The sequence below is a fragment of the Passer montanus genome, unplaced genomic scaffold (assembly GCF_014805655.1).
Source record: "Passer montanus isolate IOZ18808 unplaced genomic scaffold, ASM1480565v1 scaffold79, whole genome shotgun sequence".
NCBI lineage: Eukaryota > Metazoa > Chordata > Aves > Passeriformes > Passeridae > Passer > Passer montanus.
The window spans coordinates 2506407-2530148 of NW_024373145.1; the positions used below are offsets into that span (position 1 = coordinate 2506407).

At 36.1% G+C, this 23742-nt stretch overlaps 1 protein-coding gene across 2 annotated transcripts in view; it reads left to right on the forward strand.

The window, feature by feature from the left end:
* The window catches only part of FRK (fyn related Src family tyrosine kinase), a 48005-nt gene that overhangs the window by 11902 nt on the left and 12361 nt on the right, over positions 1–23742 (forward strand). Inside the window, exons 2-4 of one of the 2 annotated variants that reach the window (XM_039731608.1) lie at positions 10877–10998; positions 17391–17551; positions 18214–18334. In XM_039731608.1, the coding sequence (XP_039587542.1) occupies positions 10877–10998; positions 17391–17551; positions 18214–18334 (404 nt within the window). Of the gene's footprint in view, positions 1–10876; positions 10999–17390; positions 17552–18165; positions 18335–23742 lie in introns of both variants that reach the window. The other variant, XM_039731607.1, reaches the window with a different exon arrangement.

The window sequence follows — 23742 nt, forward strand, 5'->3', positions numbered from 1 at the left end:
TCAGAGCAAATCAATTTCCATGTTTGCAGCGTGATCAGCTGCCATTATCAGCTACTGAAAAATGAGTGTAGTATTATTTGTAATCCCTTACAACAGGTGACAGTACGGTCATGGCCCACCATGTCCTTGTCAGAAAGGTTTACACACAATGTGCCACAGATTTTTAGACTAATGCACAAGTAATCTTAGTGTTTATGTTTGCAAGATAGTAAATTTGCTTTAGACTGGAAGAGGAAATGCCTGCCATTGTGATGGGCTTAAACCAATTTGCTTGCTATTGAATTTTCCCTCTTCTAAACAATCCCACACAGTTACTTTACTGTAAAAGCCGGTGAAGCCCTGACAGGCCCTTTATTTAGGGTGCTCTATTTAGAGTCCTTTATTTGGGGCACAGCTCTTTATTTGTTATGCTGAAAACAGTGGCATAACACAAAACAAAGATATTTCTAGGACCAAAACAGACTTTAGAGGCTCAGAGTCCTTTTTGACATATCTGTTGCCCTCTTCACATGAGAAAGTAATCTCCTGCTGTTTCTTCATCTCTGCCCCAGTGATTTGTTAGTGAAGCCTGGGGCTCCTTTTGTGTCTCAGATACACATAAGGTCAGTCTGCCAGGGTAGGTGAGAGTTTTATGTTTGCAGCCATTGGGATTGTGTGGAGTAAGCTAGTGTTCAGTATTACAGTCCAGTTGTCAGTGATTAGTAAATTGAAACCATCTGTTTTTAAAGACACTACTGTCACGGACATATTTTATGAAAAATCCATTTGCTAGGATCTTTTCTCCTGAGAAGCTGGAAAGCTTCAGCTTCTCCATGTCTTGCTGCTTGGGATAGTGATTTGGAGAATTGTTTACCCAGCATGTGAAATTGTTTTTACTTGATGACCAATGACAACCACCTGTGTCGAGGCTGTGAGCAGTCACAAGATTTTATTATCATTCCTTTCCTTTCCAGCCTTCTGATGGATCCTTTTTCTCTATTCTTTTCAGTATAGTTTTAGTGTAACATTTTAATATAATATAATATCATAATATAATAAGTCAGCCTTCTGAAACATGTAGTCAAGATTCTCATCTCTCACCTCACCTTGGGACCCCTTTGAACACAACCATACACTACACAATGAAAATGTGGTGAATCTCCTCCTTCAGTCTAGAATTATAAAGACTTTTTTTTTTTTTCTGGCAATAACCTGCAAATTTCCATCTTGCTACAAAGAAATGATAGCAAAAGTAATGCCTAATTTTGGTGGTAGGCTCAGAGACATTCTGTCCCCAAAATATTACCTCTGTTTATTAAGTCCTATGCCTTCCATATTACAGTATTTAAGCATCTATGCACATTGTAAATTCCAGCAAGATAGTGACTATAATATATTAGAAACATAGGTTTAAATTGCCTTGTTTTAGCTAAAGGTCCCCTTTTATGTGGATGAACATATCACTTGTGTTCTAGTGTACATATTCATTATCAAATAAGTATAGGACGAGAGAAAGGAAAAATGTCTCCTTTCTCCTGGAAGAAAGAAGCAGAGAGGTTCCTCAAGAATCCTTCATTTTAGCTTTGTATGAAATCAAAGTATACCCTGAAATAATGTAAAGAATATTGCTTGGTTTTGTCTTGTGTTCAGATAACCTAATCACTTCTGAACAGAATTAAAAGGAAAAAAAAATTGTTATATTTTGTTGGAACTTCTGTTTGAAAATAGAACAAAAAAATATTTACATTTTAAAAATATTCAAATGGAGTACTTTCTCAAATTCAACTATAATATTTTGTTTAGAAAATAGATCGAGAAGTATAATTTAATTCTCTTTTCCTTTTTGCTTCTATGCCTCTTCTCATATTGCCTCTTATATTCTGCCATGTCACCAATAAAAATCTCTCAAGTCTAACATAAATTTAGTGTTTCTGGAAAAACACCAATCAGTCAGCTATATCTGCTGACAAGAACACTATGAAAATGTTATCCAAAAGCCAAGAGCAAAATGGGATCTGTTATTTTCCAAAACTGTATTTCACACTGTAATGGTTATTCAAAGAAAAATCGCAATGTTGATCTCAAAGTGTGGAAAATACAGCAAAACTTAGTGCGTGTTACGACAGACAGTCACTTTCAAACATACAGACAGACTTTTAAAAACATAAACTAGTGTTGCTCAGTTGCTTTGATAGATCCCTGCTGCTTACATGGTGCAGAAATGAGCCCTTTTTTTATACAACTATTTTATATACGTCTATTCACATGTTCTGTGTTTTCCTCTGTGGAAAGAAAACAAACTTATTCCATCCACTGTGAAAAGACTCAGAAGCTCCAAGTCCCACACACAATGCACACAAGATAGTCTTCATTTTAGTTTGTGACAAGTTATTCAGCAACAGGGTTCTGAGCAATATGCATGACTCAGTTCTTTCCATATGAAGCAAATTCATTGTAGTTGCCAAAGGCTAAGTGTGATGCTTGACATAACTGTTCCTGAAAACCTGAATTTCTGGTTTCACTTGGAGGGAATTAGATTCTTATTGTGGTAAATAAGTAATCAGAATTGTGCTGTATCACTGTATATAAACAGTTTACATTTTTTTTATTCAACTCTAAGTCAGGTACTCTCTGCAATGTGTTAAGATCTGAGATGATTTACTTATGTAGACAGAGAAGGGTGTTGTTATAGAAATGTTTTTGCACAACCTCTCCTGATGCGGTTTTTGCTGATGGTACTTTGGTGAATGAGGTTTAAAGCAATGACTCCTAGACAATAAATATCTGATGAAAACTAATGTCAAATCATTATTTTGGCAAGTACAAAAATGAGTGGTATGATGAACTAAGAAAGTGACAGAGAAAAAAATCTGTGTAGAGCAATCCTCACAGTAGAGAGTTAGTCTGTGAAATTGTTTCAAGGGATATTCTGTAAAATTGTTTTCCCAAGTAGGACTGAAATGTCTGCCAAAGGCCAGGCTCCCTGTGGGAACAGGGTAAGATGAAAACCAGCATTTATTGAGCAGTGCAGCAGCTCAGCAGCAGGCTACAGCCCTTGGGCACTGAATGCAGTCCTCAGCTATGTCTTTCTTTTTTCATTATTGTCTGCTAACTCTGACTTTCTTCCCTCTATCCATCCACTTGCTAATTTGGTCCTCTCAGCTTTGAGTTTTTACTGTCCAGTTTTCTTCCTTCCTCCCTTAATGTCCTATGACTTCCTTTACCATTAGCTTTAGATTCCTTCCTCTTAAATGTTGTCCTCCCATGTACCCTTCAGTATCTGGTAGTAAATGACAGAATTAAAAATTATCCCAGGCATGTCTGTAGAAAAGTAATGAGGAAGAGCTCTGCCTGAAAACCAATCTTAGGTTTTCTGGATTCTGCCCAATTAAAGTCTGCAAGCCCTATAGAGATCCCTGAATTTCAACTGTTTAGATTCTTAGGCCATTTATGGAAAGGTCTGTGTTTTTGAAAATGCTCTTGAAAGGAATCTTGCTGGCAAGTGTTCATCTTTATGGTTTACCAGACTAAAGATTTTTCTGGATTTGATTGGTTCTATCTCATATGTTTTTGGGTTTTTTTTTTTTTTTGTTTTGCTGTTGTTTTTGTTTTGTGTGAGTTTTTTGTTGATTTTTTGTTTTGTTTTGTTTGGTTGTTTGTTTCCCCTGGAAACTGTCATCAGGTTCATTGTAGACTATACAGGGAAAAATTGAATCAGCCAGCGCTCATCTCCCACTCTATCCTTCATTCATACACCTCATCATTTGTAAAGCACATTTTTTTTTAGGTATGTTACGTCTGGAAGGCTTTCATCTATGCAGTGATATTTCCTAATTTTTTGAAAAATCAGCTCTTGAATCAATGCTATTACTTCATTAGTCTTATAATTAAAACAATCTAATATTTTCTATCAGAAGAGCTTGTTTATTTGCTTTTAACTTTTCCTGGCTTTACCTGATTGGGTGTGAATTTTCCAGGATTGATCCCAGGATTGATACCAGGCACTGATGAGGCACAGGGTGTCTCTTCCTCTGTCTGGAAACAAAAAATGTGGCTCAGAACAATACAAGAAATTTTTTGTTTGTGTACGTTGGAGAAAGGGCTTGATATTTAGTAGGGAAGATTGGTGCATTAAAAGTATGTGCTTTTTTGTTATCTAAGAAAACTTTGCTTCAAAATAACCACAGCTTTGAAAATAAAATTATATTTTATAGTAGTAACTGAACATATTATTAAAATTTGACAGCTGCGTTCTCTATTTTTAATATTTTGGGAAAACCCAAAAGTGCTTAGAGCCTTCCTGTCAGCATAGAGAGGACTTGCTGGTGGCTCCCTTGGTAAACTTCTGCCCCTGTTTCTGCACTATTCTTTACTCACAGCAGAGTGCAAACATGGCATGGATTAAAAGCTGGTTCAGCAGCCTTCTTTGTCCTGCATGGATGACAGCAGAGAAGAGTGGTGCACACAAGCCTGTTCAGGTTTCCATGTGCTGAGTAAGGGCAGTGGTCACAGGGTGGTCATATGATGAAAGTAGTTGAATAAGACCCTGGAGGATCTCTCTTCAGCTTTCCGTGGTGTCTCCTTGTCTTCTGTGACACAGAAGTTAGTGCCTATTGCTGTCCAAATAAACCACTACATACTGCAAATGTTAAAGTCCTGAAAGGCAGGCCCTGGACTTTTCAAGTTGGACATCCAAAATTAGTAGAAAATACTCACATAATTTTCATATTGCCTTAGTCCCTTTCTGGGCTGTTTCACCACCGCAGAAAGTATATTACAAGGAAAAGAGCCACAAAAAGAATTTAATGAATATTTGTAGAGCATTTGGATATTACAGTAATGAACACTGTAACAGAGGCTGCTAGGAAAGAAGCCATTCATGTAATTTTGTAACTGGCATGGAGAGCAGATGCTAAACAATGTAAATTTTTTAAAACAGTAAATGAACTCTATCTATGCAATGACAAAACAAAATAGAGGGTAACTATTCTGTGAGGAGCATTCATATTAACACTGTAGGGAGCACTGGATATGACCATGTAATTAAAGATGGTATCACAGTGGATCTTCTGAAAATGGCCAAGTGGATGCCATGAAAGCAATATTAATATTATCATCTCCTAACTTTGAAGTACTTCAGTGTGCAGTTAGAGCTTTCTATGACAGTAGATTCTGAGGAATTTAAAATGCAAACTTCATATGCTGTTGGAGCTTTTTTGTATTTGTTTTAGCTCTTACACAAGCTTTCTTCATTGTAGAAGAAACTGGGATATATGTGGTTTCAGTATAGAGAGTATCTAGGTTGTTTGGTTTTTTTTGTCTTCACCCAAGAATTTTGCTCTAAATGCAATAATTCTTTGCTTTTCTCAATCAAAGAAACCTATTCTCTTCAGCCTAGTACTACAGACACAGTTAACACACTTGAGTTAATCTTCTGGAGGGCCAGATAACCTTTTTGTCAGCACCATTTGTTCCCTAATGGAGACTTCTGGTTGAGAACTACAGGAATCTCAACAAACCCTCTCAGCTGTTGACATTTAACAGCCTCAAGAGACTTACTGCAACACGAGAAAGTAAGTCCCAGTTGTAAGCACTTATGAAAAGTGAGAAGCAAGATACCCTTATGCCACAAAGTGCTGATCCAGGATAGGATTGTGTAGTTCATTTTAACATCTTCAGTAATTTCTAAAAATGAATATTATGTGACTTATCTGCTGTTATTCATTCTGTTGTTTCTCCTTACTATTTTTCAGCATTTTTTGCCCTTTCCTCCCTCTTAATTGCTGTTGTAATGATCACAGCTTCTATATGTGGTTTTACCTTACTGTGGATTCAGCCCTCAGGGCTTTTGCTTTTAACTGAACATTAACAAAATTAGGAGCATGTCACAGACCTCTGCTTTTAGCCTTATCTTACCTCCAGCGTCCTGCAACTTGAATGAAAAACTGAAATAATCTCCCCATATCCCAGCTACAACTGCTTACTTAAGGAAATTCAGTGACTTCAGATATGACATTGTAGAGTTAATTCTGACTTTTCTCCTGTGCATACTAAATCTAAATAATGGTAGAGGATAAAAGTGGGAAACTGGTGAGCCTTAAAGGAAATGGGTGAAAAACTTCTGCATCATTTTCTCTGCTGGTTTTCAGTGGGAATAACAAAAGAGCATTGAGGGATCTGCTGGGATTTCCAAGAAAGTTAAAGATTGCAGCTGTTATTTCAGTCTCAGTGTTTAGCTTGGTCATGACCATTTTACCCACATCCCAAAGGGGGATGCTCACAGAGTCCTTAATCGTAAATTTAGAGTTTCTGTTGGAATACAATTGTGAAGGATCTGTCCAAGGAGTGACATGTCCAAAGAAATATTTTGTCTGGCCCAGGAGTGGAGTGCTTTGGCTAAGGCTCAGCACACACCTTGTGTTAGAGTCAGGATTTAGCATGTTAGGGATTCAGAAGAGACCAAGAAGACAGGTTGAATGTAGGGAAGTGTGAGGCCTGTGAAAGGGGTGTCCAAGGAATGGAAGGCTGCCAAAAAATATTTCCCCTGAGAGCATTTTCATCTGGAGCATGGCTGAGAATTGTTTTTCTGGGAGGAGATTAGTTCTGAGTGTTGGATAGAGTCAATTTCAGGACAGAAAAAGCCCATAGTTCCCAGATTAGTTGAGATCTTCTGTAAAATCTTCAGTCTATCTCAGATAAGGAAGTGCATTGCACAGATTTGATCAGAGGGGGATTTTGCATTAATGAGATGGAAGAAAACTCATTTGCATACTCTTTGTCATGGGAATATTTGTGGGTTTTGTTTTTTCCACTGGGGCTTTTATCCTTTTTTAGGCATGTTACTAGGCACTGGAAATCTTGCCAGTGATATAGTATTGGAGAATTTTGCCTCCACATTTTTCTTTGCTTTAACTCTTGGCCCATATTACTTTTCCTCTCTTCTGGCCATATCTTCCTGCTATAAGAAGTGTAGAAGTAGGAGTGACTACTTTTATTTTAGCAGATTTTTATGTGGCAAAGCACAGGGAGACAGAAAGCAAAGCCAGGTAAATGGGACTTTGACATTTAGATGGACATCAGCAGTGCATTGCACTGTGGAGGACAGACAGCTTTCAGGAAAGGCAGTGGTGGAGCCAGGTAGCACTACCAACTTCCCTTGAGCTCATGACTCCATCTTAACTCAAACTGGGCTGAATAGGTAGGCAGGAATGAGTGTAAGGTGATGTGATCTCTGTTTCTTAAAAAAACTGGTCTTCAGGTATAACCACCAGCATTCAGCTAGATGAAGATTTTCTTTGCTGGAAGAAGGTCTTTAGAGGTCTCAGCAGTGATACTGTCACAGTCAGGGAACATGCCATGACAAAACCTGCTATGATCCATGATGTGATATGGTGATGATAAAAGTGCTGGTGGAACTGATGGCCAAAACAGAGGTGATTACTACGCTTTCAATAACCATAACAAATCTCACTGGTATTCCAGTATTGAGCATCATCTGCAACAAGTGAGGACTGTGTTTGTTGTGGACCTATGCAAAGGTCATGTTTTGTGGCTCCAAAGGTCTAAATGACCTAGAAGTACCCTGGAATTTTTAATGAACATATTCCCAATAGCAATGAATTATGGTATAAGCAAGGAATTCAGAGGAAGCTGCTAGAAGCAATCCCCCAAAACCAGATGTGGCATCCTACACTTAAAAAGCAGTTAGGGTGTTGGATGCAGTGTTGGCCAAGAAAGCATGTTCCTGGGTCTTGCTGACAGAAGAGCGCTATTGCTGTGCTAGCCAGACAGCTCTTGCTAGAAGTGGAAAATTGTGCCCAATTCTGAATGCACTCATTTGTGCCATACCTGGTAATCTACTGATCCAACCTACTGATAGTCATGACCCAAAGTGGCCTGGCTGTGAGCTGAAGTTCAGGCTGAGACTGTGTAAGAATTGCTAATTCAAACTTCTCCTGGACTGTCTGCTGCCAACAGACACACTGCACTGAAGTCAAAGTTACTTTACTAGCTCAGTGGATAGTGCTTCATTTTTAGTTCTTGTTTTCCAAGTGTTCTCTTTTAAAAGTTTCATCTGTCTTTGAGCTGTAAAACATGAATAGATTTACTGAGGATTGGATGTTGTTTTGGTCTGACCTTCCTATCCTGCAGAGCAATACCTTGTGGTGAGAAATTACTTTGATTCATTATTACTTTTTAGAGCACTTTTCCCTCTAAGATACACACTTTTGGATGAAGTAAAATGTTATGCCTTTTGAAGCAGAAGTTCAATTGCTAGAAATCGAAATAAGCTCTTCACGCTTTATAAAAGGAATTTAAACTTCCATTACACAGAAAATAGTACTTTAAATTCAGATGTGCTTTAGTTAAAAAAAAAAGGAAAAACAAATTAAATTATTTGCTTTGAAGTTAAGAGATTGTTTTTTTCACATTCAGTATTACTTTTGGTACTGTATAATTATTATTGCAAACTGAATGGCTTTGAACTAAGAATCAAATATTCAAGTGCTATTAAAAGTAATTTTCCCTGTATTTTTCTGAAACATTTTAATCAGATCATATGAAGTCAGGCAAATGAGGTAATACACAATATGTATCCACTTTTCACCCTCCATAATAATTGCTTCAGTTACACTTACCTCCTCTAATACTGTTGCTCTAATGATATTATTTTGCAAGTTAGGATCTTTTTAACTGCTAGGCTTATGTGGAGTCAGAACCTACATATTATATATCCTCTATATAATCTTTAATGGTAATTTCATATTGATTTAAGTGAAGTTTTTCCAGCCTAATAAAAATAAGCATATTAGTTGAAATGTTTTGAAATCAAAGAAGCAGATACTTGTGCTAAATGTGATGCACTTATGTGCATATTATTTTCCCAAATCATGGTTTATATTGTTGACATGGTTTTACATACACAGAGTAATAGTGTATTAATTAATATATTCAAAATAAGCCAACAGTTTCCTTTAGTTGCATAGATTGTATTACTGCTCCAGTATTCAGCTTTAGAAGTTTGTGCTTCTAACAGTGTAGTTGAGTCACATAAAAACTATATTGTAACTATGGCTATAAAATCCAGTCTTGCTAACAATGCACTGGAAGCTCTTTTGGGTTTGGTACAAAATTAAATTCTTTTGAAAAGGTACTATACTTCTTGTTACCCAAGAAGAAAGGAGACAAAAAATTAAACAACTCTTCTGATACACTCTAATGAAGATTAGTCACTTTGAACAGGATTGAATGATAGCTAGTACTTCAAGGGGAAAAATATTAATTTTTTTTTGGCTTGTATAGTTTGTTAGATTTCAGATGTTATTCTCAGAACAGATATATTTAGAAATTTCAGAAAGATTCTGATTTAGATTTTAGGGCAAACAGATTTTCTTTGCAACTTGAATACAGTTGAACTTGTACTCTCCTTCCTTTGACAAGAAACTTCGTTAAGGATTTGAACATTTATTGATTACTTAGTTTTCTGCAGTCTAATAAATTAATTAATTTAATTAATTAGTTGAATTAATGAACATATTTCACTAATTAAAATTACTTCTAACACATTACAGTTTTCTGGTGAGATTACTTGCTTGCCAAATATGTATCAAGACCTATTTCATCCAAATAATCTTCAGCTCAGCAAACAGGAATATGGTCTGGAAAAATCTGTCTTTAATTTTCTTTTGTTAATAAAGCATATTCAGTGTGGGTTAGTGCTGTCTGTATTTGCCACTTTTTATTTCCTCTTTGTTAATACAAACCCATTTATCAGTCCTCGTGCTTGATCAGCTAAGGCATCACCCAGTATTCTCATTTATTTCCTCCATTCCTCTTGATGACTACAAGCCTTGCAGATACTAAAATAGTTTGTTGATGACTCCATCTGTACTTTCACTAGTAATTTACAAATCAAGTAGGCGACTTACTTGTGGTGCATTGATTTATACTTGAAGTTTGTATAATAGTTTTAGCTATGATTAATTTAAAAGGAATTCTCCTATGAGCTTATGGCATCTTTCTGGTACCTATTTATCATCATTTGCTTCAAATAAGAGGTGGAGCTAATCTTGGAAATAGCTTTGCATGTTTTCTGCAAGGAAGATGAACACCACCCCAGCTGAAAATGCTGACTCATCTCTGTCTTATTTCTCTTTAATTTAAACTCAGCACAAAGCAGCAATAGAGCTAAATCTTCTCTTCAGAGGAGCAAATTAAAATTATTGCTTGAACAAGCCTTTGCAAACTACAGGGCTAAGTGAGGAAAAATGTTTTAAAAGCCATAGATTGGAGTAGGTTTTCACAGAACACTGGTACTGAGATTTTTGTAATGGCTTGAGGGATGCACTGGTTTTGTTTGTCAAAAAGCAGCAAAGCTGAAGAATTGCCGGTAACTCATTTGAGGTATTGACGTGGCAGTGGAATGGGGAAGCAGGGTGATTTACACCTTGGAATCTGAGAACTCTTCTGTAGTTTGAGAGATTTTCGTCTTTTAAGATGTTGGGTTGTTAGCACATACCTGCACCTCTACCTAGTTCAAGTGGCATCAATGGATTTGGCATCAATTTCTGCCCTTGTAGCCTTGGCAAATTTTCTTTTGGTGATTTTTTTTCTGGGACAAGACCAGTCTGTCACTTCTGAATGTTTGGTGCCTTGAAAGCAGTAAGACTTTTCATCAGCAATAAAAATCCAGCTTTCACTCAAATGTGTAAGCGATGTTTTCTAGCAATAAATTTGTTCTGTAGTTCTTGTTGGCTTTTTTCCCCCCATACTATTGACATTTAATTAACATAGCACAGATTATCTCTTAGTAAATATGCAGCATGTTTATAAAAGCTGAACTGTCTTCCTGGTATGTTTCACTGAGTGGTAAAATTAATGGTTTTTATTTGTTCAGATGGTTCTTTGGCCCAATCAAACGAGCAGATGCCGAGAGACAACTGTTGTACCCTGAAAACAAAGAAGGAGCCTTCCTAATCCGAGAAAGTGAAAGTCTAAAAGGCGAATACTCACTCTCAGGTATACTCTAGTTTTTCATCTGAAGCAATATTTTAAAATTTTTTCAGGTGGTCTGGGCTTTTTCCTCTTCAATAAACGGCAGGTATGAAAATGAAATTAAGTTCATAATAATGTGGGGATTTTTTTCCCGGGACGTATATAAAGAAAACTTGGCAAAAGTAATTTGAGTTTATATTTTATGAACTTTGTTTATCAATATACTCAGAACAGAAAGTAACTTTTTTATGTTTAGTACTTCCAGTGTTCTAGCTGCCTTAATATATTTTCATGACCAAAGCATAAACAATTACATTAAAATTGTACACTACAACTCTGACTACACAAAACAAAAATAAAAATAAAAGCATGTTGACAGATATCTGCAATTAAAGAAGAGATTTCTGTTAGAGCCCACACTTAGGTCTGTATTTATTTGTTTTCAGGAATAAAATTGTAGGAAGGTGTTTAAAGCTGTACTTTAGAATCAGTGATATTTCACTGAAAATTTCACTATAAACCTCAGCAAAAAATTAGATCGATGATAATTTTGAAATTTATTTAAGTCCTTTATTTGAATCTGAATTATTAGCAAATTAGGACACTTACTCATTAATAATTTTATTCACATTTAAGTACATAATGTTTTTTCATGCTGACATATTTGCCATTTTAGATAGGAAACGTGATTTTTCATTGGTTGTTTTCTGTGAATATTTCCCATCAAACTTGTCACACAACTGCGAGTCATGAGTATAGTGTTGTACTTGAGACAACAGGGCTATACACCCAAACTTCCTAATATATTCTACCTATACTAATTCCAGAGCCAGGAAATGTTTTTGATGTTTGTGAAAAAAACATGAGTATTCACACACAGAATTATGTAAGTGAAATAAGAGGCACCTTGTCCATAACCAGATTCTTTCATATTGACTCCTCTTTTGCCTGGATGATTATGTGTCACTCACCTTCTGAACATACACAGAATCACAGCTTAAGGTTGTGAAGAAACATATTCTTGGTTTCACTTTCCCAATTATAACTAAAGTGTATGTACCTGCAGTGTCTTGTGGTAATGTGAGGAATGCTTTTTATTGCCAAGACAAAGAAATGTGAAATACAGGGATGTTTATTGAAACAAATGTGATATTTACAGTACTGGGAGAGGTTATTCCACAGTTTTCAGTTTGCCCTCAAGGAAGTTGGTCCTTGCCATGAAGTTCTTAAAGGGAAACTACCTTTAGCAAGGAATCAGACTGCTCCTGAGCTGTGACAGAACTGGCCCCTTTGTGTGCGCCCACTTTTACCCAAGGACTGTATTACAGCCACAGACCTTTCAAAATGCTTTCTCTACATGTGCCAACTTATTGCTGTGTCACATGTTTCAGCTTCCTTCAAGTTCATCAGTGAGCTGATGTCATCCAAGGACTGGGCTAAACTGGTGACAGGGTGGTGTTTATATACACAAGTAATATACACAAGCATGTATTATCTTAATTATGGCATGTAAATACTGCTAAACATCAATGAAAAATCTTTCTTTTGTGCACCTGGAGGTGGAAATGCAATTTTTTTTTTTTATTATTCTCTCACCTTTTAAGAAGGATTAAAAATATTATTTATTTATCCTGCATGCTGACCTCTTCTCTAACAGGAAAGTAGAAGTATCTTAGGTAAACTAGAAAAAAATCCAAGACAATTAAAATAAATATTAGGCCAGCTTTTGCAGTGGTATAAAAGCATTCTTTGCTGCTGCTGTTTAGTTTTTTTGTTATGAGTTTTGGATAGAAGATTTATTCCATCTGATCTAGTATTTTTGATTTAATTATTAAAGCTTGTGGTAGACATTTCTTTACATTTTTTATAAGCTTATTTGCTAAGAGGAGATTTGATGATGAATGATAAGAGCAAGATATGAAACCAACAGTATAGGTTTGTTTCATGGTGGTTTGTTTGATTAAGGAAGATAAGAGCAGCACTGAATAAAGTAATATACACAGAGGCAAGGCTCCAGCTGCAGGAGCCGGCTCTCCTTCATACACAAGCATGGGTTATCCTCTGAAAATGTATGCATGAATATATGTATCATCTCAGATTTACTAAATGTTTGTGCTCTTTTAGGCAAATAAATAGGATAAACTGAAGCAATCTGTAGACAGTATTGGTGGCATCCTTTCCCAGTGCTGCTGTATTCTTTAGCAGCTTCCCAGAGTTGAAGATAATTTATCCTTAACGTATTACTTCATCCCAAAGAGCTAAATATTATTTGCTATTTACTGAATCAGCTTAGCTGAATGGCATCTGTTTGTATTTTGCTTCCAACCCAATAGTATACAGCATGGTCTAGATATTTTATGTCCATAATCTCATTTCTTACTGTCTACTTCTTGGTAAGCTAGTGCATTCTAAAGCAAACAATGAGATGGTTTGTGTTGTGGGTAGCATTAGTAGGAAAGAAAGTAGGTCAGTTCACTAGGTTCTGTGGAGAAAAGTGTTTTAGTGAATCTTTCCTGTCTGTGCCATCAGTAGGAATTGTGAGACACTAAAGGCAGAAGGAGAATTATGAGGCAGAAGGATGACTTTTATCTCCATGGTAGCTGATACACTGACAAGGGAGAGGTCACAACTGGATATTTTGGAATACCTAATTTTTGTTTCCAGTTTTTTCAGTCCGGAAACATTAGACCTCAAAAGTCCCATCTTCTGTAGGTCTGATTGGTTTTGTCCAACTTTTATTGCTGTTTTGGTTTCATTGCAGAGTAGATGTCTTGAAGAGAAAACCTGGCTTTCAGAATGAAGGTCTTTAAGAAAATATTTTAATTCTCCATCCCGCATGCCATTTAGGTAAAAAAGAAGTTGAAGAGGAAGAATTTTTTTCTTTTACCCAAGAACCCATAAACTGATTTTATGACTTTTGTGCTTGATTTCATACTCATATGGACAATGATATATATGAGATTTAATGTTAATGGAGACAAGTAATCTCCTTAGTAAAAAAAAAAAAATTAAAAAATTCAATCTTTCATGAAAATTACTTTTACTTCTAACTTGTCTTGTTGGGAAAACTTTCAATTTTTAAGATTTGGATAATAAATAATTATTTAAATTAAAACCAAAAATTCATGTTCAGAAAGGTTTTTATCATCTGTGAATAGTGAAATGGAAAGCTCATCAAGCCAGATAGGCCCTGACATGTGTTACTATAAATTTAGGGTGTTTGACATTTTAAAAATAGGTTTTCCCATTTTAAAAATGCACATGTTGCCGACAGATTTTTATGTTGATGACTCCGGCATCTGGTGTGAAATGCATTAAATTTTAAACATGTTGGTGCCATCTTAGATGTTGCCTCATTTTAATTAAAAACCATAATTTAGATGTGCTCAGCTTAATTGAGTGTCATTGCCAATGATAGCAGCGGGCTCTGTACTTAGCCCATCACTCAATAATGGTATCTAAAAGACTTATTGCATTAAATAACAATGTAAATGGTTTGTGGTTTTTTAAGGATTTTTTTTCCCTGCTCCCAAAATAATGTTGTGTGTTTTCCTCTTGGGTTCCAGCGTAGGAAAAACAGGTAGTTGTTTAAGGCAGCAGACTCAGAGCTGGTGAAATCATGGCCATACTAAGAGGATGATTTTGGATCTGCCTCTGCACCCGTTCTGTGCTGGTGAGAGTGATCTCATGAGTCACCCTCCTCCCTCATCCACTCTGGGCATGGAGGCAGAGCAGTGGTGCTGGTGGCAGCGCTGCATGGCAAGTGCTGGGGGAGGGCATTCCCAGGAGCTGTGTTGGGACACATCGTTTTTGGCAGTAATGGAACATTAGTGTCTCCATGACTCATTTAGTGAAGGTGTGGACTCTGCTGATGTCACCATAAATTTTTGTGCCTTGAGGAAACAGCAGTAAATTATTTTATTCACATTCTTCAGGTGGCAAAATCTACTTCTGCTTAATCCATCATGTGAAGATGGATAGCTGGGACAGGATAATCCTGCTAGACTGAAGCCATGTAGAAATCCAAGGGGGAGCTATAATTCTTTTGGAAAGGGCAAGTTGAGGAGAAAGCCTCTGCAGTCTTCAAACCAAGTTACTGTCAAGCTGTGTGAGACTGAAATTACAATCCTGTCCTGGTTATGTAGTAGTCTGTATGGATGTAGAGATGACTGGAAGGGGTTCAGGATATTTCTTTCCTGAGTAATATGTGCTCTGTATAATTTTGGCAGAGGAGCCACACCATGCTGCAGAACTCCAAGTGTGTGCTGCAGGATTTGTACAGCCAAACTCAGCCCTAAAATAAAACTAAACAACCGCCAGTCAAATACTACACTAGTCTCAGCTTAATACACTTATTACAAGAAGAGACAGGATTGGTGCAGAAATTTTCTCCACCTTCTCCATACAAATCACCACCTGACCTGCATGCTGTCAATCACAAGGCTTTGTAAAAGGCTCATTTAAGAAATTAGAGCACATCCTTCAAACCAGCTTTTGCATTGTTAATGTTAGCTACTTCACAAATAATAGTTATAATACTGCTAATAAATAAATCAGGTAGTCAAACTACTATTACTTGTGATATATAACTGAGATTGAATTAACACAGTAATCCTGCTGGCCTTTTGTTCAATGCATCATAAAGACTAATTAATTTGTCTGGATTAATTTTCCTGTGAACTTTGGAAAAGTCATTACATTTTCAGTCTATTGTTACTGAATTACTCTTTCCTTCATTTTGCTTCAGCACCATTTCCAAATGACACATCACAAAAACATCCATAAATTTTACAGTTTAAAAGTAGTAATTATTGGTGTTCAAAAAGAAATATAATTTGAAAAGTGAAATGTAATATGGATTTTGTTTACAAATATTCTCATTCCTGTTCTCATACAAAAAAGTAGTAATTATTGGTGTTAATTCAAAAAGAAATATAATTTGAAAAGTGCAATGTAATATGGATTTTGTTTACAAATATTCTCATTCCTGTCCTCATACAGAATTGTAAATTCTCAGATTCCTAAAAATACTACCTGAGGTGGAATATTTTGAAAAGCTCCTGTCTGCTCTCTGGTGGTCTTGGATAACAATCACACAGTACAGTGCAAAAATATTTGACCACCCACAATAGTGCTTAAGGAAGGAGAGATTTCCTCTTTGATTTCACCACTTAGATGGTGAGAGAAGTTATTCTTCCTATCAGCTTTGCTTACTGCATGCAACTAATTCTATTTTCTTTCTACATACAATATCCAACCATGTATTCTTCTGTTATTATAACCATAGTTATTGCCAAGATGCACGCAATGGTACAGTATAAAGAATCTACCTTCTGTGTTTATTGTGGAACACTGTTCATGTTAGAGCTAACAGCTGTGGACATGTTTGGAGCTCAGTTACCCTTCTGTATGTAGTATAAACTCTCTACTGCCCACTGAACATGGACAGTATGTCTAAATAATAGAGGGTCTAGGAAATTACACCCACATAAACACCTTTTCAGTTCTTCTGAACTGCCCTCTCTGATGATTGTGAGCCTGCAATTGCTTCTACTGACATTCCTTTGTAAAGATCTCTAAACTAGTGGTCTCCAAACTTTTTGTTTCTCTGTGTGTGTCTCTGTGTGTGTGTGATTTATATACATTTTTTGTCTCTCTCTGATCTTGTGCTGATCCATGTCTAGCCCCAGCATGCAGTGGCCCATTTTTCTGACACGTCTAAAGAGTGCTCCAATGGTCACAGGGAGGGACACTTGGCTGTCATTATAAGCAGATAACTTACAGGATGTGAGGAATAGTCTTATTGATTAAGACACAACAGATTTGAATAAAAAACATTCCACTGAAAAGGAATTAATCAACTACCTGAAACACAGCATTATTCACTTGATTTTTACATATTCCAAACATGCAAAAAATTTAAAAAAACCCTTGGAAGACGTGAGTACTTTTCAGAGAGCCATGGTTATGTGGAGGGTGTATCTGTTTCCTCTAAAATGCCTGTCGGCCCAGCAGCTGCTATTTGGAATGTTAACACTAAAATAAAGGACGATAAAGAAAATATTAAAAACTGACTCAAAGATTGCTGTCAGTTAGATGCTTTTGGCTGGCTTTGGTGTCTTCAAACATGGGAAACATGAGCTGCCTCACAGAAGATATATTTTTATACTTCTATGTCAGTTCTTTTGGTAGAGAATCTCCAAATCTGAATAGCTGAAGACTGATAAACAAGACATGTTAAGCTTGTGAACAATGGGCTTTGGTTTGAAAAAGGCTTTTTTATAGTTGTCATATTTGGAACTAAAATAATTTATTTTAAATATAAATATATAAATATATTTAGGAACATTATGATGGTTTTGGTATAAATGATATGGCACCACTTCAATTTAATTAATCTATTTAAATATTTTTAGTTTTTGATGGCACATCTGTGAAGCACTACAGGATCAAAAGGATGGATGGAAGCTTTTTCCTAACCAGAAGGAAAACTTTTCAAACTTTGAATAAGTTGGTTGACTATTACAGCAAGAACAGTGATGGCCTCTGCGTGTTGCTTGGACGGCCATGCCTAAAGGTAAGGCGTGGATGCTGCACTGTGCAAAGTATTTTTTGTGAGCCAGCTCCTTAGATATCTGTCAGAAAGTGTTGACCCCATATCTGCTTCTACCATTTCAGAGTGTTAACGATCTGCATGTTTTCAGAAAGTTTTGGGTAGTGTTACAGTTTTGTTCTTGAGATTGACAAATTAATAATAAAGTACCATGCCATCTTGAAAAAAAATCATCAAATGTTTGGGGGTGGGGGAAATATGCCCAATCATGATTTATTAATACCTTTTTATAAATATATATGGAAATGAAATCTCCAACTTCATAACTCTAGCTGTCCATATGTAATTACTAAGACAAAACCACAAGGTTCTGGCAACCAGTATGTCATTTTTCAAAAAGCATGCTAGAGGGATGATTTCTAATTTTTGCTTTTAATGGGAGGATATTTTCTTTAGCATATTTCTTATTTCTAACAAAGAGCACCCAGTATGAGGGTTGTATTTTATGTTCTTGGCTCACTGTATTGCATGTGTATACTCTAAGGAAACATTATTTATATCTGTTCCAGCTTTACATGAAATAGTTAACAATTATTTGTATATGTTGTTGAAGTGTATTATTTATTTTCTTTTACGAGACACAAACTCCTGCTACTTTTGATTTGTCTTACAAAACTGTTGATCAGTGGGAGATAGACCGACGATCTCTGAAATTTGTGAAAAAATTAGGGTCTGGTCAGTTTGGTGAAGTATGGGAAGGACTGTGGAATAATACCACCCCCGTGGCAATCAAAACATTAAAACCAGGTATGTAAATTATTCTTAAATGTTAATGAGCTATTAGCAAGAGTGCTCCTTTACTTTTTAAATGCTGCAGCAAACAGAGCCTATCTGTATATATGAATTCATTCTTAAAATCCATATGCCTAGACATGAAGATTAGTAAAGGTCTAGGTCTAGATAATCTTTGGTATTTTGAATTAGAATTTTATACCTTTTTCTGTTTCTAGATGAGCTGAATTAATTCAACATCTGTATCACATAAAAAGACAACCATAGCAAGAGTTGTACCTATTTTTTTCAGTATTGTTTGTGTGGAAATGAGTAACTGTAGATTGAATAATCTGTAGGTGAAGTAATTGATTTACAAGCAGTTTGTTATCTGTAGGGTTTTTCTAGTGATTAGGTGCTATACTGCAGTGATTTCTTTGGTAATATAGAATATTTACTATGCTAAGTTTTTACTTAAGGAGTGCTTTAATCTTAGTATTGCCTGAATCAAATTTTTCAAAGTTTTTGGTACACAACCTTTATACCCACTATCTGCATGTAATATAAGATTGTAACTAATACAGCTTTTAGCATTTTTCTTAATTATGTTTCATTAACTTCAAGTAATTTGTGCATTTTCAATTGACAACATAAAATATCTGCCAGCAGATGGCAAGAACCACATAGATAAGAGAGGCAGCCTGGATGAGATATATGTTTTTTAAAAAGAGATAACAACATGAGCTGTGGTTAATTGAAAAAGCTTGTGTTGGGCACTAATGAGCCTGATTCAGGAAGTAGAACAGATTCAGACCTTTGATTCAATAAAACATCAATATGCTTGAGCACTGCTTGAATGGTCTCCTGAACAGGGAGGAATTTAAGCATATGTTTTAAGGCTCTCTTGTATCAGGATATCTTTCATAGTTTGGGACATGCAAACTAAAAGAAAATAAACACCTTTTTTTTTTCTCTCTGCTTAACTGAAAATATAAAAACTGTTCAGACTAAAGACCTTCTATAATTCATACGAAGGACAATACTTTTTTCAGTGAACATCTCCCTAGTGACTCAGCAAACAGAAACCAGCTTGAAATCTCTTTTTCACTGGAATAAACATAAGACTCACTGCAAACTTATCATGTATGGACTACCACAGTATAATGGAAGAAACTCGTTCAGCTGTGATTCTTTTTGTAGTATCATAGTTCACCTGGGAAAAGGGGTCGATTAATCAATATTTTTTCTATCTCATTTTTTCCCACTCTAGTCTGACTCTTGCTAAGGTCAACAGCAGTAGTTTCACTGATTGCATGCTGGGTTGTATTGAGTTAGGGCAGACAGAAGTCTCACCTGGATGCAGTGCTTGGATAGCAGAGAGTTTGACCTAACACTGCGATAAGGAAGCCATGAGTCGCGCAGAGTGTTGCTCAGAGTGAAGACTTTGATTCCCAAAGGCATCTTGATAAATTATGTAGTTAATGTTGAATGTCTTATCACTGTACTTTGTGAACTATCTCATTCTACAAAAACAGTTCAAACAGTCACAAATGTAAGCAATTAACCTTGTAGTATCACTTCTTCAGGGAATTATCATCTTCTATACATTGTTTTTCGCTGTATAGTGAAAGGCATTTGGAGTGCCTTACAGTAATCAGCACATTGGTTTTCCATAGCTTATTCTCATTGTTACTCATGAGGAATAACAATTCACTAATTGAAGTCAAACCACAATACCCTCACCCTAATCTGAGTAATAAACGTTTACCTTGGTTCTAATACAATTTCAGCAAAGGGTAGGGTTGGTAATTTCATTCACCATAACATAAAGTTGATAAATGAATGGAAAATAGAATATATAATACAGTTAATGAGTAATCAAGAAACACATTGTGTTGATCACTGAAGCTTCCAATATTCACATAAGCAATGTTTCAGGCTTCAAGTGTAACACACTGTAAAATACGCCTCTCCTGTTTGTTGGCTCAAAGACCTAAATTTCTTGTCTTTACACTGGGGCAGGAGGGGTGTATTTTAAACTACAGACTTTTCACTAAGCTGTTTTACACTGTAGACTCTCTGGACAAGCAAGTCATCAGAAAAACAGAGGAATGTGTTAAACTCAAAGTGATCTGGCAGATATAAGGGGCTGAAATGGAAAAGGTTCTGCTAAAAAGGCTTTGCCAGCAGAGAAATTGTGAAATGGAACAATGCTCTTATTACCAAGCAGGAGCAGGTTGATCAAGGGTAATCATATGGTGAACAATAGAGAAGAGTATAATGCAATCAGAATGTCATAGATTTATAGACCTCTAGGCCAGAAAGGATTTCTATTACTTTGGGTTTTTCTGTTGAGCATTATTTTGCAGTGTACATCTGTTCTAGACCACATATAGTCAGAATAATTTGCTGTTATATGCCATTACACATCATCCCTCTGCTGAGATTAGCATTTATATTTAATCAAAACACAGCTTGTTCTTGACTACACAATAATGAGAAGTCCTCTAGTCCTAAGATGAAGGCACTGTAAGAATCTGCACCTAATTTCACATTTGAATTTGCCTGATGTCTTCTCTTTAACCCTTGCTATGTCTTCTTGTAATAAAATAAAAGCCTATTTGAATGTATTAATTGTTCTTTCCATTCTGGAGGTAAACACAGGGTGGGTTAAACCAATTTCCAGTTGTTTTTAGAAAGGCTAAATGCAGTTTCTTGTTATATAGTGTCCTCATTTCTCAAACAATTTTTTTTCTGGACTTAAACTAATCTCTAGCTATTGCTACTAAAAGGCTTAAAACCAGTGATGCCAATGGCATCCTGGCCTGTATCAGCAATAGTGTGGCCAGGGGGACGAGGGCAGTGATTATCCCTCTGTGCTCAGTGCTGGTGAGGCCGCACCTCAAATCCTGTGTCCAGAAAAAGAATTCCCCACATCAAAAGCAAAACACCATAATCACAAAACCAAAGTCAACAATTTGCACAAAATCCACCTCTTGTCCCTCCAGCACTATTACAACTGAAATTCCCTGAGATCATTCCACTCTTTGCTCTCAAATACAATTGGCAATGTCTTGCCCACTACCTCTCCTTATTCCTTTTACAATCTGTTGATCAGTGTGACTGTAAACAGAAAGCAGTAGTAATGTGGTGCTTTCATTCAGATAATTCTCTTATTTGTTCACTGGTTCACTTGTCTGTTTTGGAGACATCTGTGGCATTTTATCAGCCACAACCATAGCCATGAATGTGTGAATGAAGAAAACAAAACATGAGAACATCTTTGCCTTAAGGAACATCTCTGACTTTTGAGCTGCTGACCCATGGTTTTCAAAGAGGTGCAGGGATCAGTAGATAGGAAAACAGTCTAGAAACCAGCAGTTGCTATTTCTGGTTTTGGCTCTGCACAGCACAGTCTTGATGCAGGTCCCTGAACATGTCATTTCACATTTCTGTATTTATTTCCTCAGTGAGACACTGGATTTTTCTATTTAAGTGAAAATCATTGCAGCAGGGATTTGCACTTTGTCCTATGTTGAGTGTGATGGATTTTCTAGAACCTATTGTCTGGGCTAGCTTGCTTCTCCAGCTGTCAGCATGTGAAGCAGACATCTATCATCACCAATTAATTGTATCTGATAAAGTTCCTTATGCTTGTTGGAGCTGACGCATACATTTGTCATTATCACATTCTAAAGCATCTCCAAGCTTCTCTCTGCATGGAAACTGTCCAAGCATGATTTTTTTTCATGAGGCTTTTCCAAAATATTGTCTGGGTTGGTACTGTCAGTGAAGTTTTTCATAACATTTTAATTTCTCTAATTTTTCTAATACATATGCAGTGCAAAAAGATTTGCACTCAGGGAAGTATCCCTGTTTCCCTGAAAAAGAAAGATTTTTTAAATTCCATTTAATTCAGAATGTGGCCTTGTACTGACTTGTAAGTTTACTTCCGCATGGTGACAAAGGTTCTTCAGAATGTTCAGAAACATATATTATTCATCTGTTAATATGAATAGGCTATTTTAGTTTCTTGTATTGCAAAATACTTAGTTTTTAAGTGTTATTTCTTTGTTACTCATAAACTTCTTCATAGTTATATACTTAATGCAGTCTCCACATAAATTAATTTTCTATAAACTTTACTTAGAAGACTAGGTCCCTCTGAAGTACCAAGGTACTTTGAAGCAATTTGGGAAGGTTTATTGAAAAGTTGCAAACAAAGGGTCTTGTGATGGGTTTATCAAATACTTAAGGGCCATTTACATTTAGGCCAGTGGAATCTGGAAAATAACTGACCTTCCTCTCTAACTCATTTCCAGAATATCAGTGTTTATCTTAGAATGTGATGCTTCCTCTGATCTAGAACAAAATATTTTCAAAGAGAAGTTAGTCAGAACTGATATATCTGTTTTAAACAAGCATAAGTCAGAAGTGATTCCTGGCAAAGCAGCACAATATAGAACATGTCAAAGAAATAGATTCCAACATTTTGTTCTGAAGAATGACTTTGACATTTAGAAGAACATCTTTCATTCAAAAAACATATTATCAAGACCATATTTTCTTCAGGTCATGATAAATTCACTCCCAGACTGGTATCTTAGATAAAAGGAACATCCACTTGTTTCAATAAAGGCTTATGTTAATTAATTGTTTTATGACCAAGTAATTTCTGCTTACAGTAACTTGCTCTTTATCTTGTGTTTGCCACTTACAGGTGAAAATGTATATTTCATGAAAAACATATTCAACTGCTAGCTAAAATGCCCTCAGTTATTTGAAACTCCATTTGGCAAGTGTTTCCTGCCCCAAAGGGATGTACTGTAAATTCTTTGCCACTATTGTGACAGGCTTTATCCAACTAATTTGTAACAAGCATGTCTGGTTGCTTTTAGAGGCAGTTTTTAATTTGCTTATTCAGTTGCTGAAACATAATCTTAGGCAGAACACTCATAAAGACACTTTTAATTTCTTTTCATTTGGCATCCAATCTTATGAAGTACAATATAAGATCTACAGGCCTGTGGGGGATTGGAGTGCTGTCTGCTACTTGTACAGTTTAAAGAGATAAACTAAATAAAACTGAAGGTTACATGTGCTCTGTAAAACATGCAGGAAATACTTATTGATCTTTTTCTGGTTTGTTATCATTATTGTCACTGTTATTTGCTTTTACAGTGTAGAAAAAGATTTGCAGCTATTCAGCTAATGGAATAGTTCCTTCTTGATTAATTTATTGAAAGTTGTCATACCTGAAAAAACATGTTGTTTGGTTTCGGTTTGTTGGGAGAAGTTTATAGCATGATTAAACTGAGAAATTCCTTGTAGGCAAACTTTGATGGCAGGAACAAATCAGACTGTCAAATTCTATGGTGTGAAGAAATCCTGTATAGAGACCCATAGAGGGTCCATGATTTGGTAGACCCTAAGGGAGCAAGTAG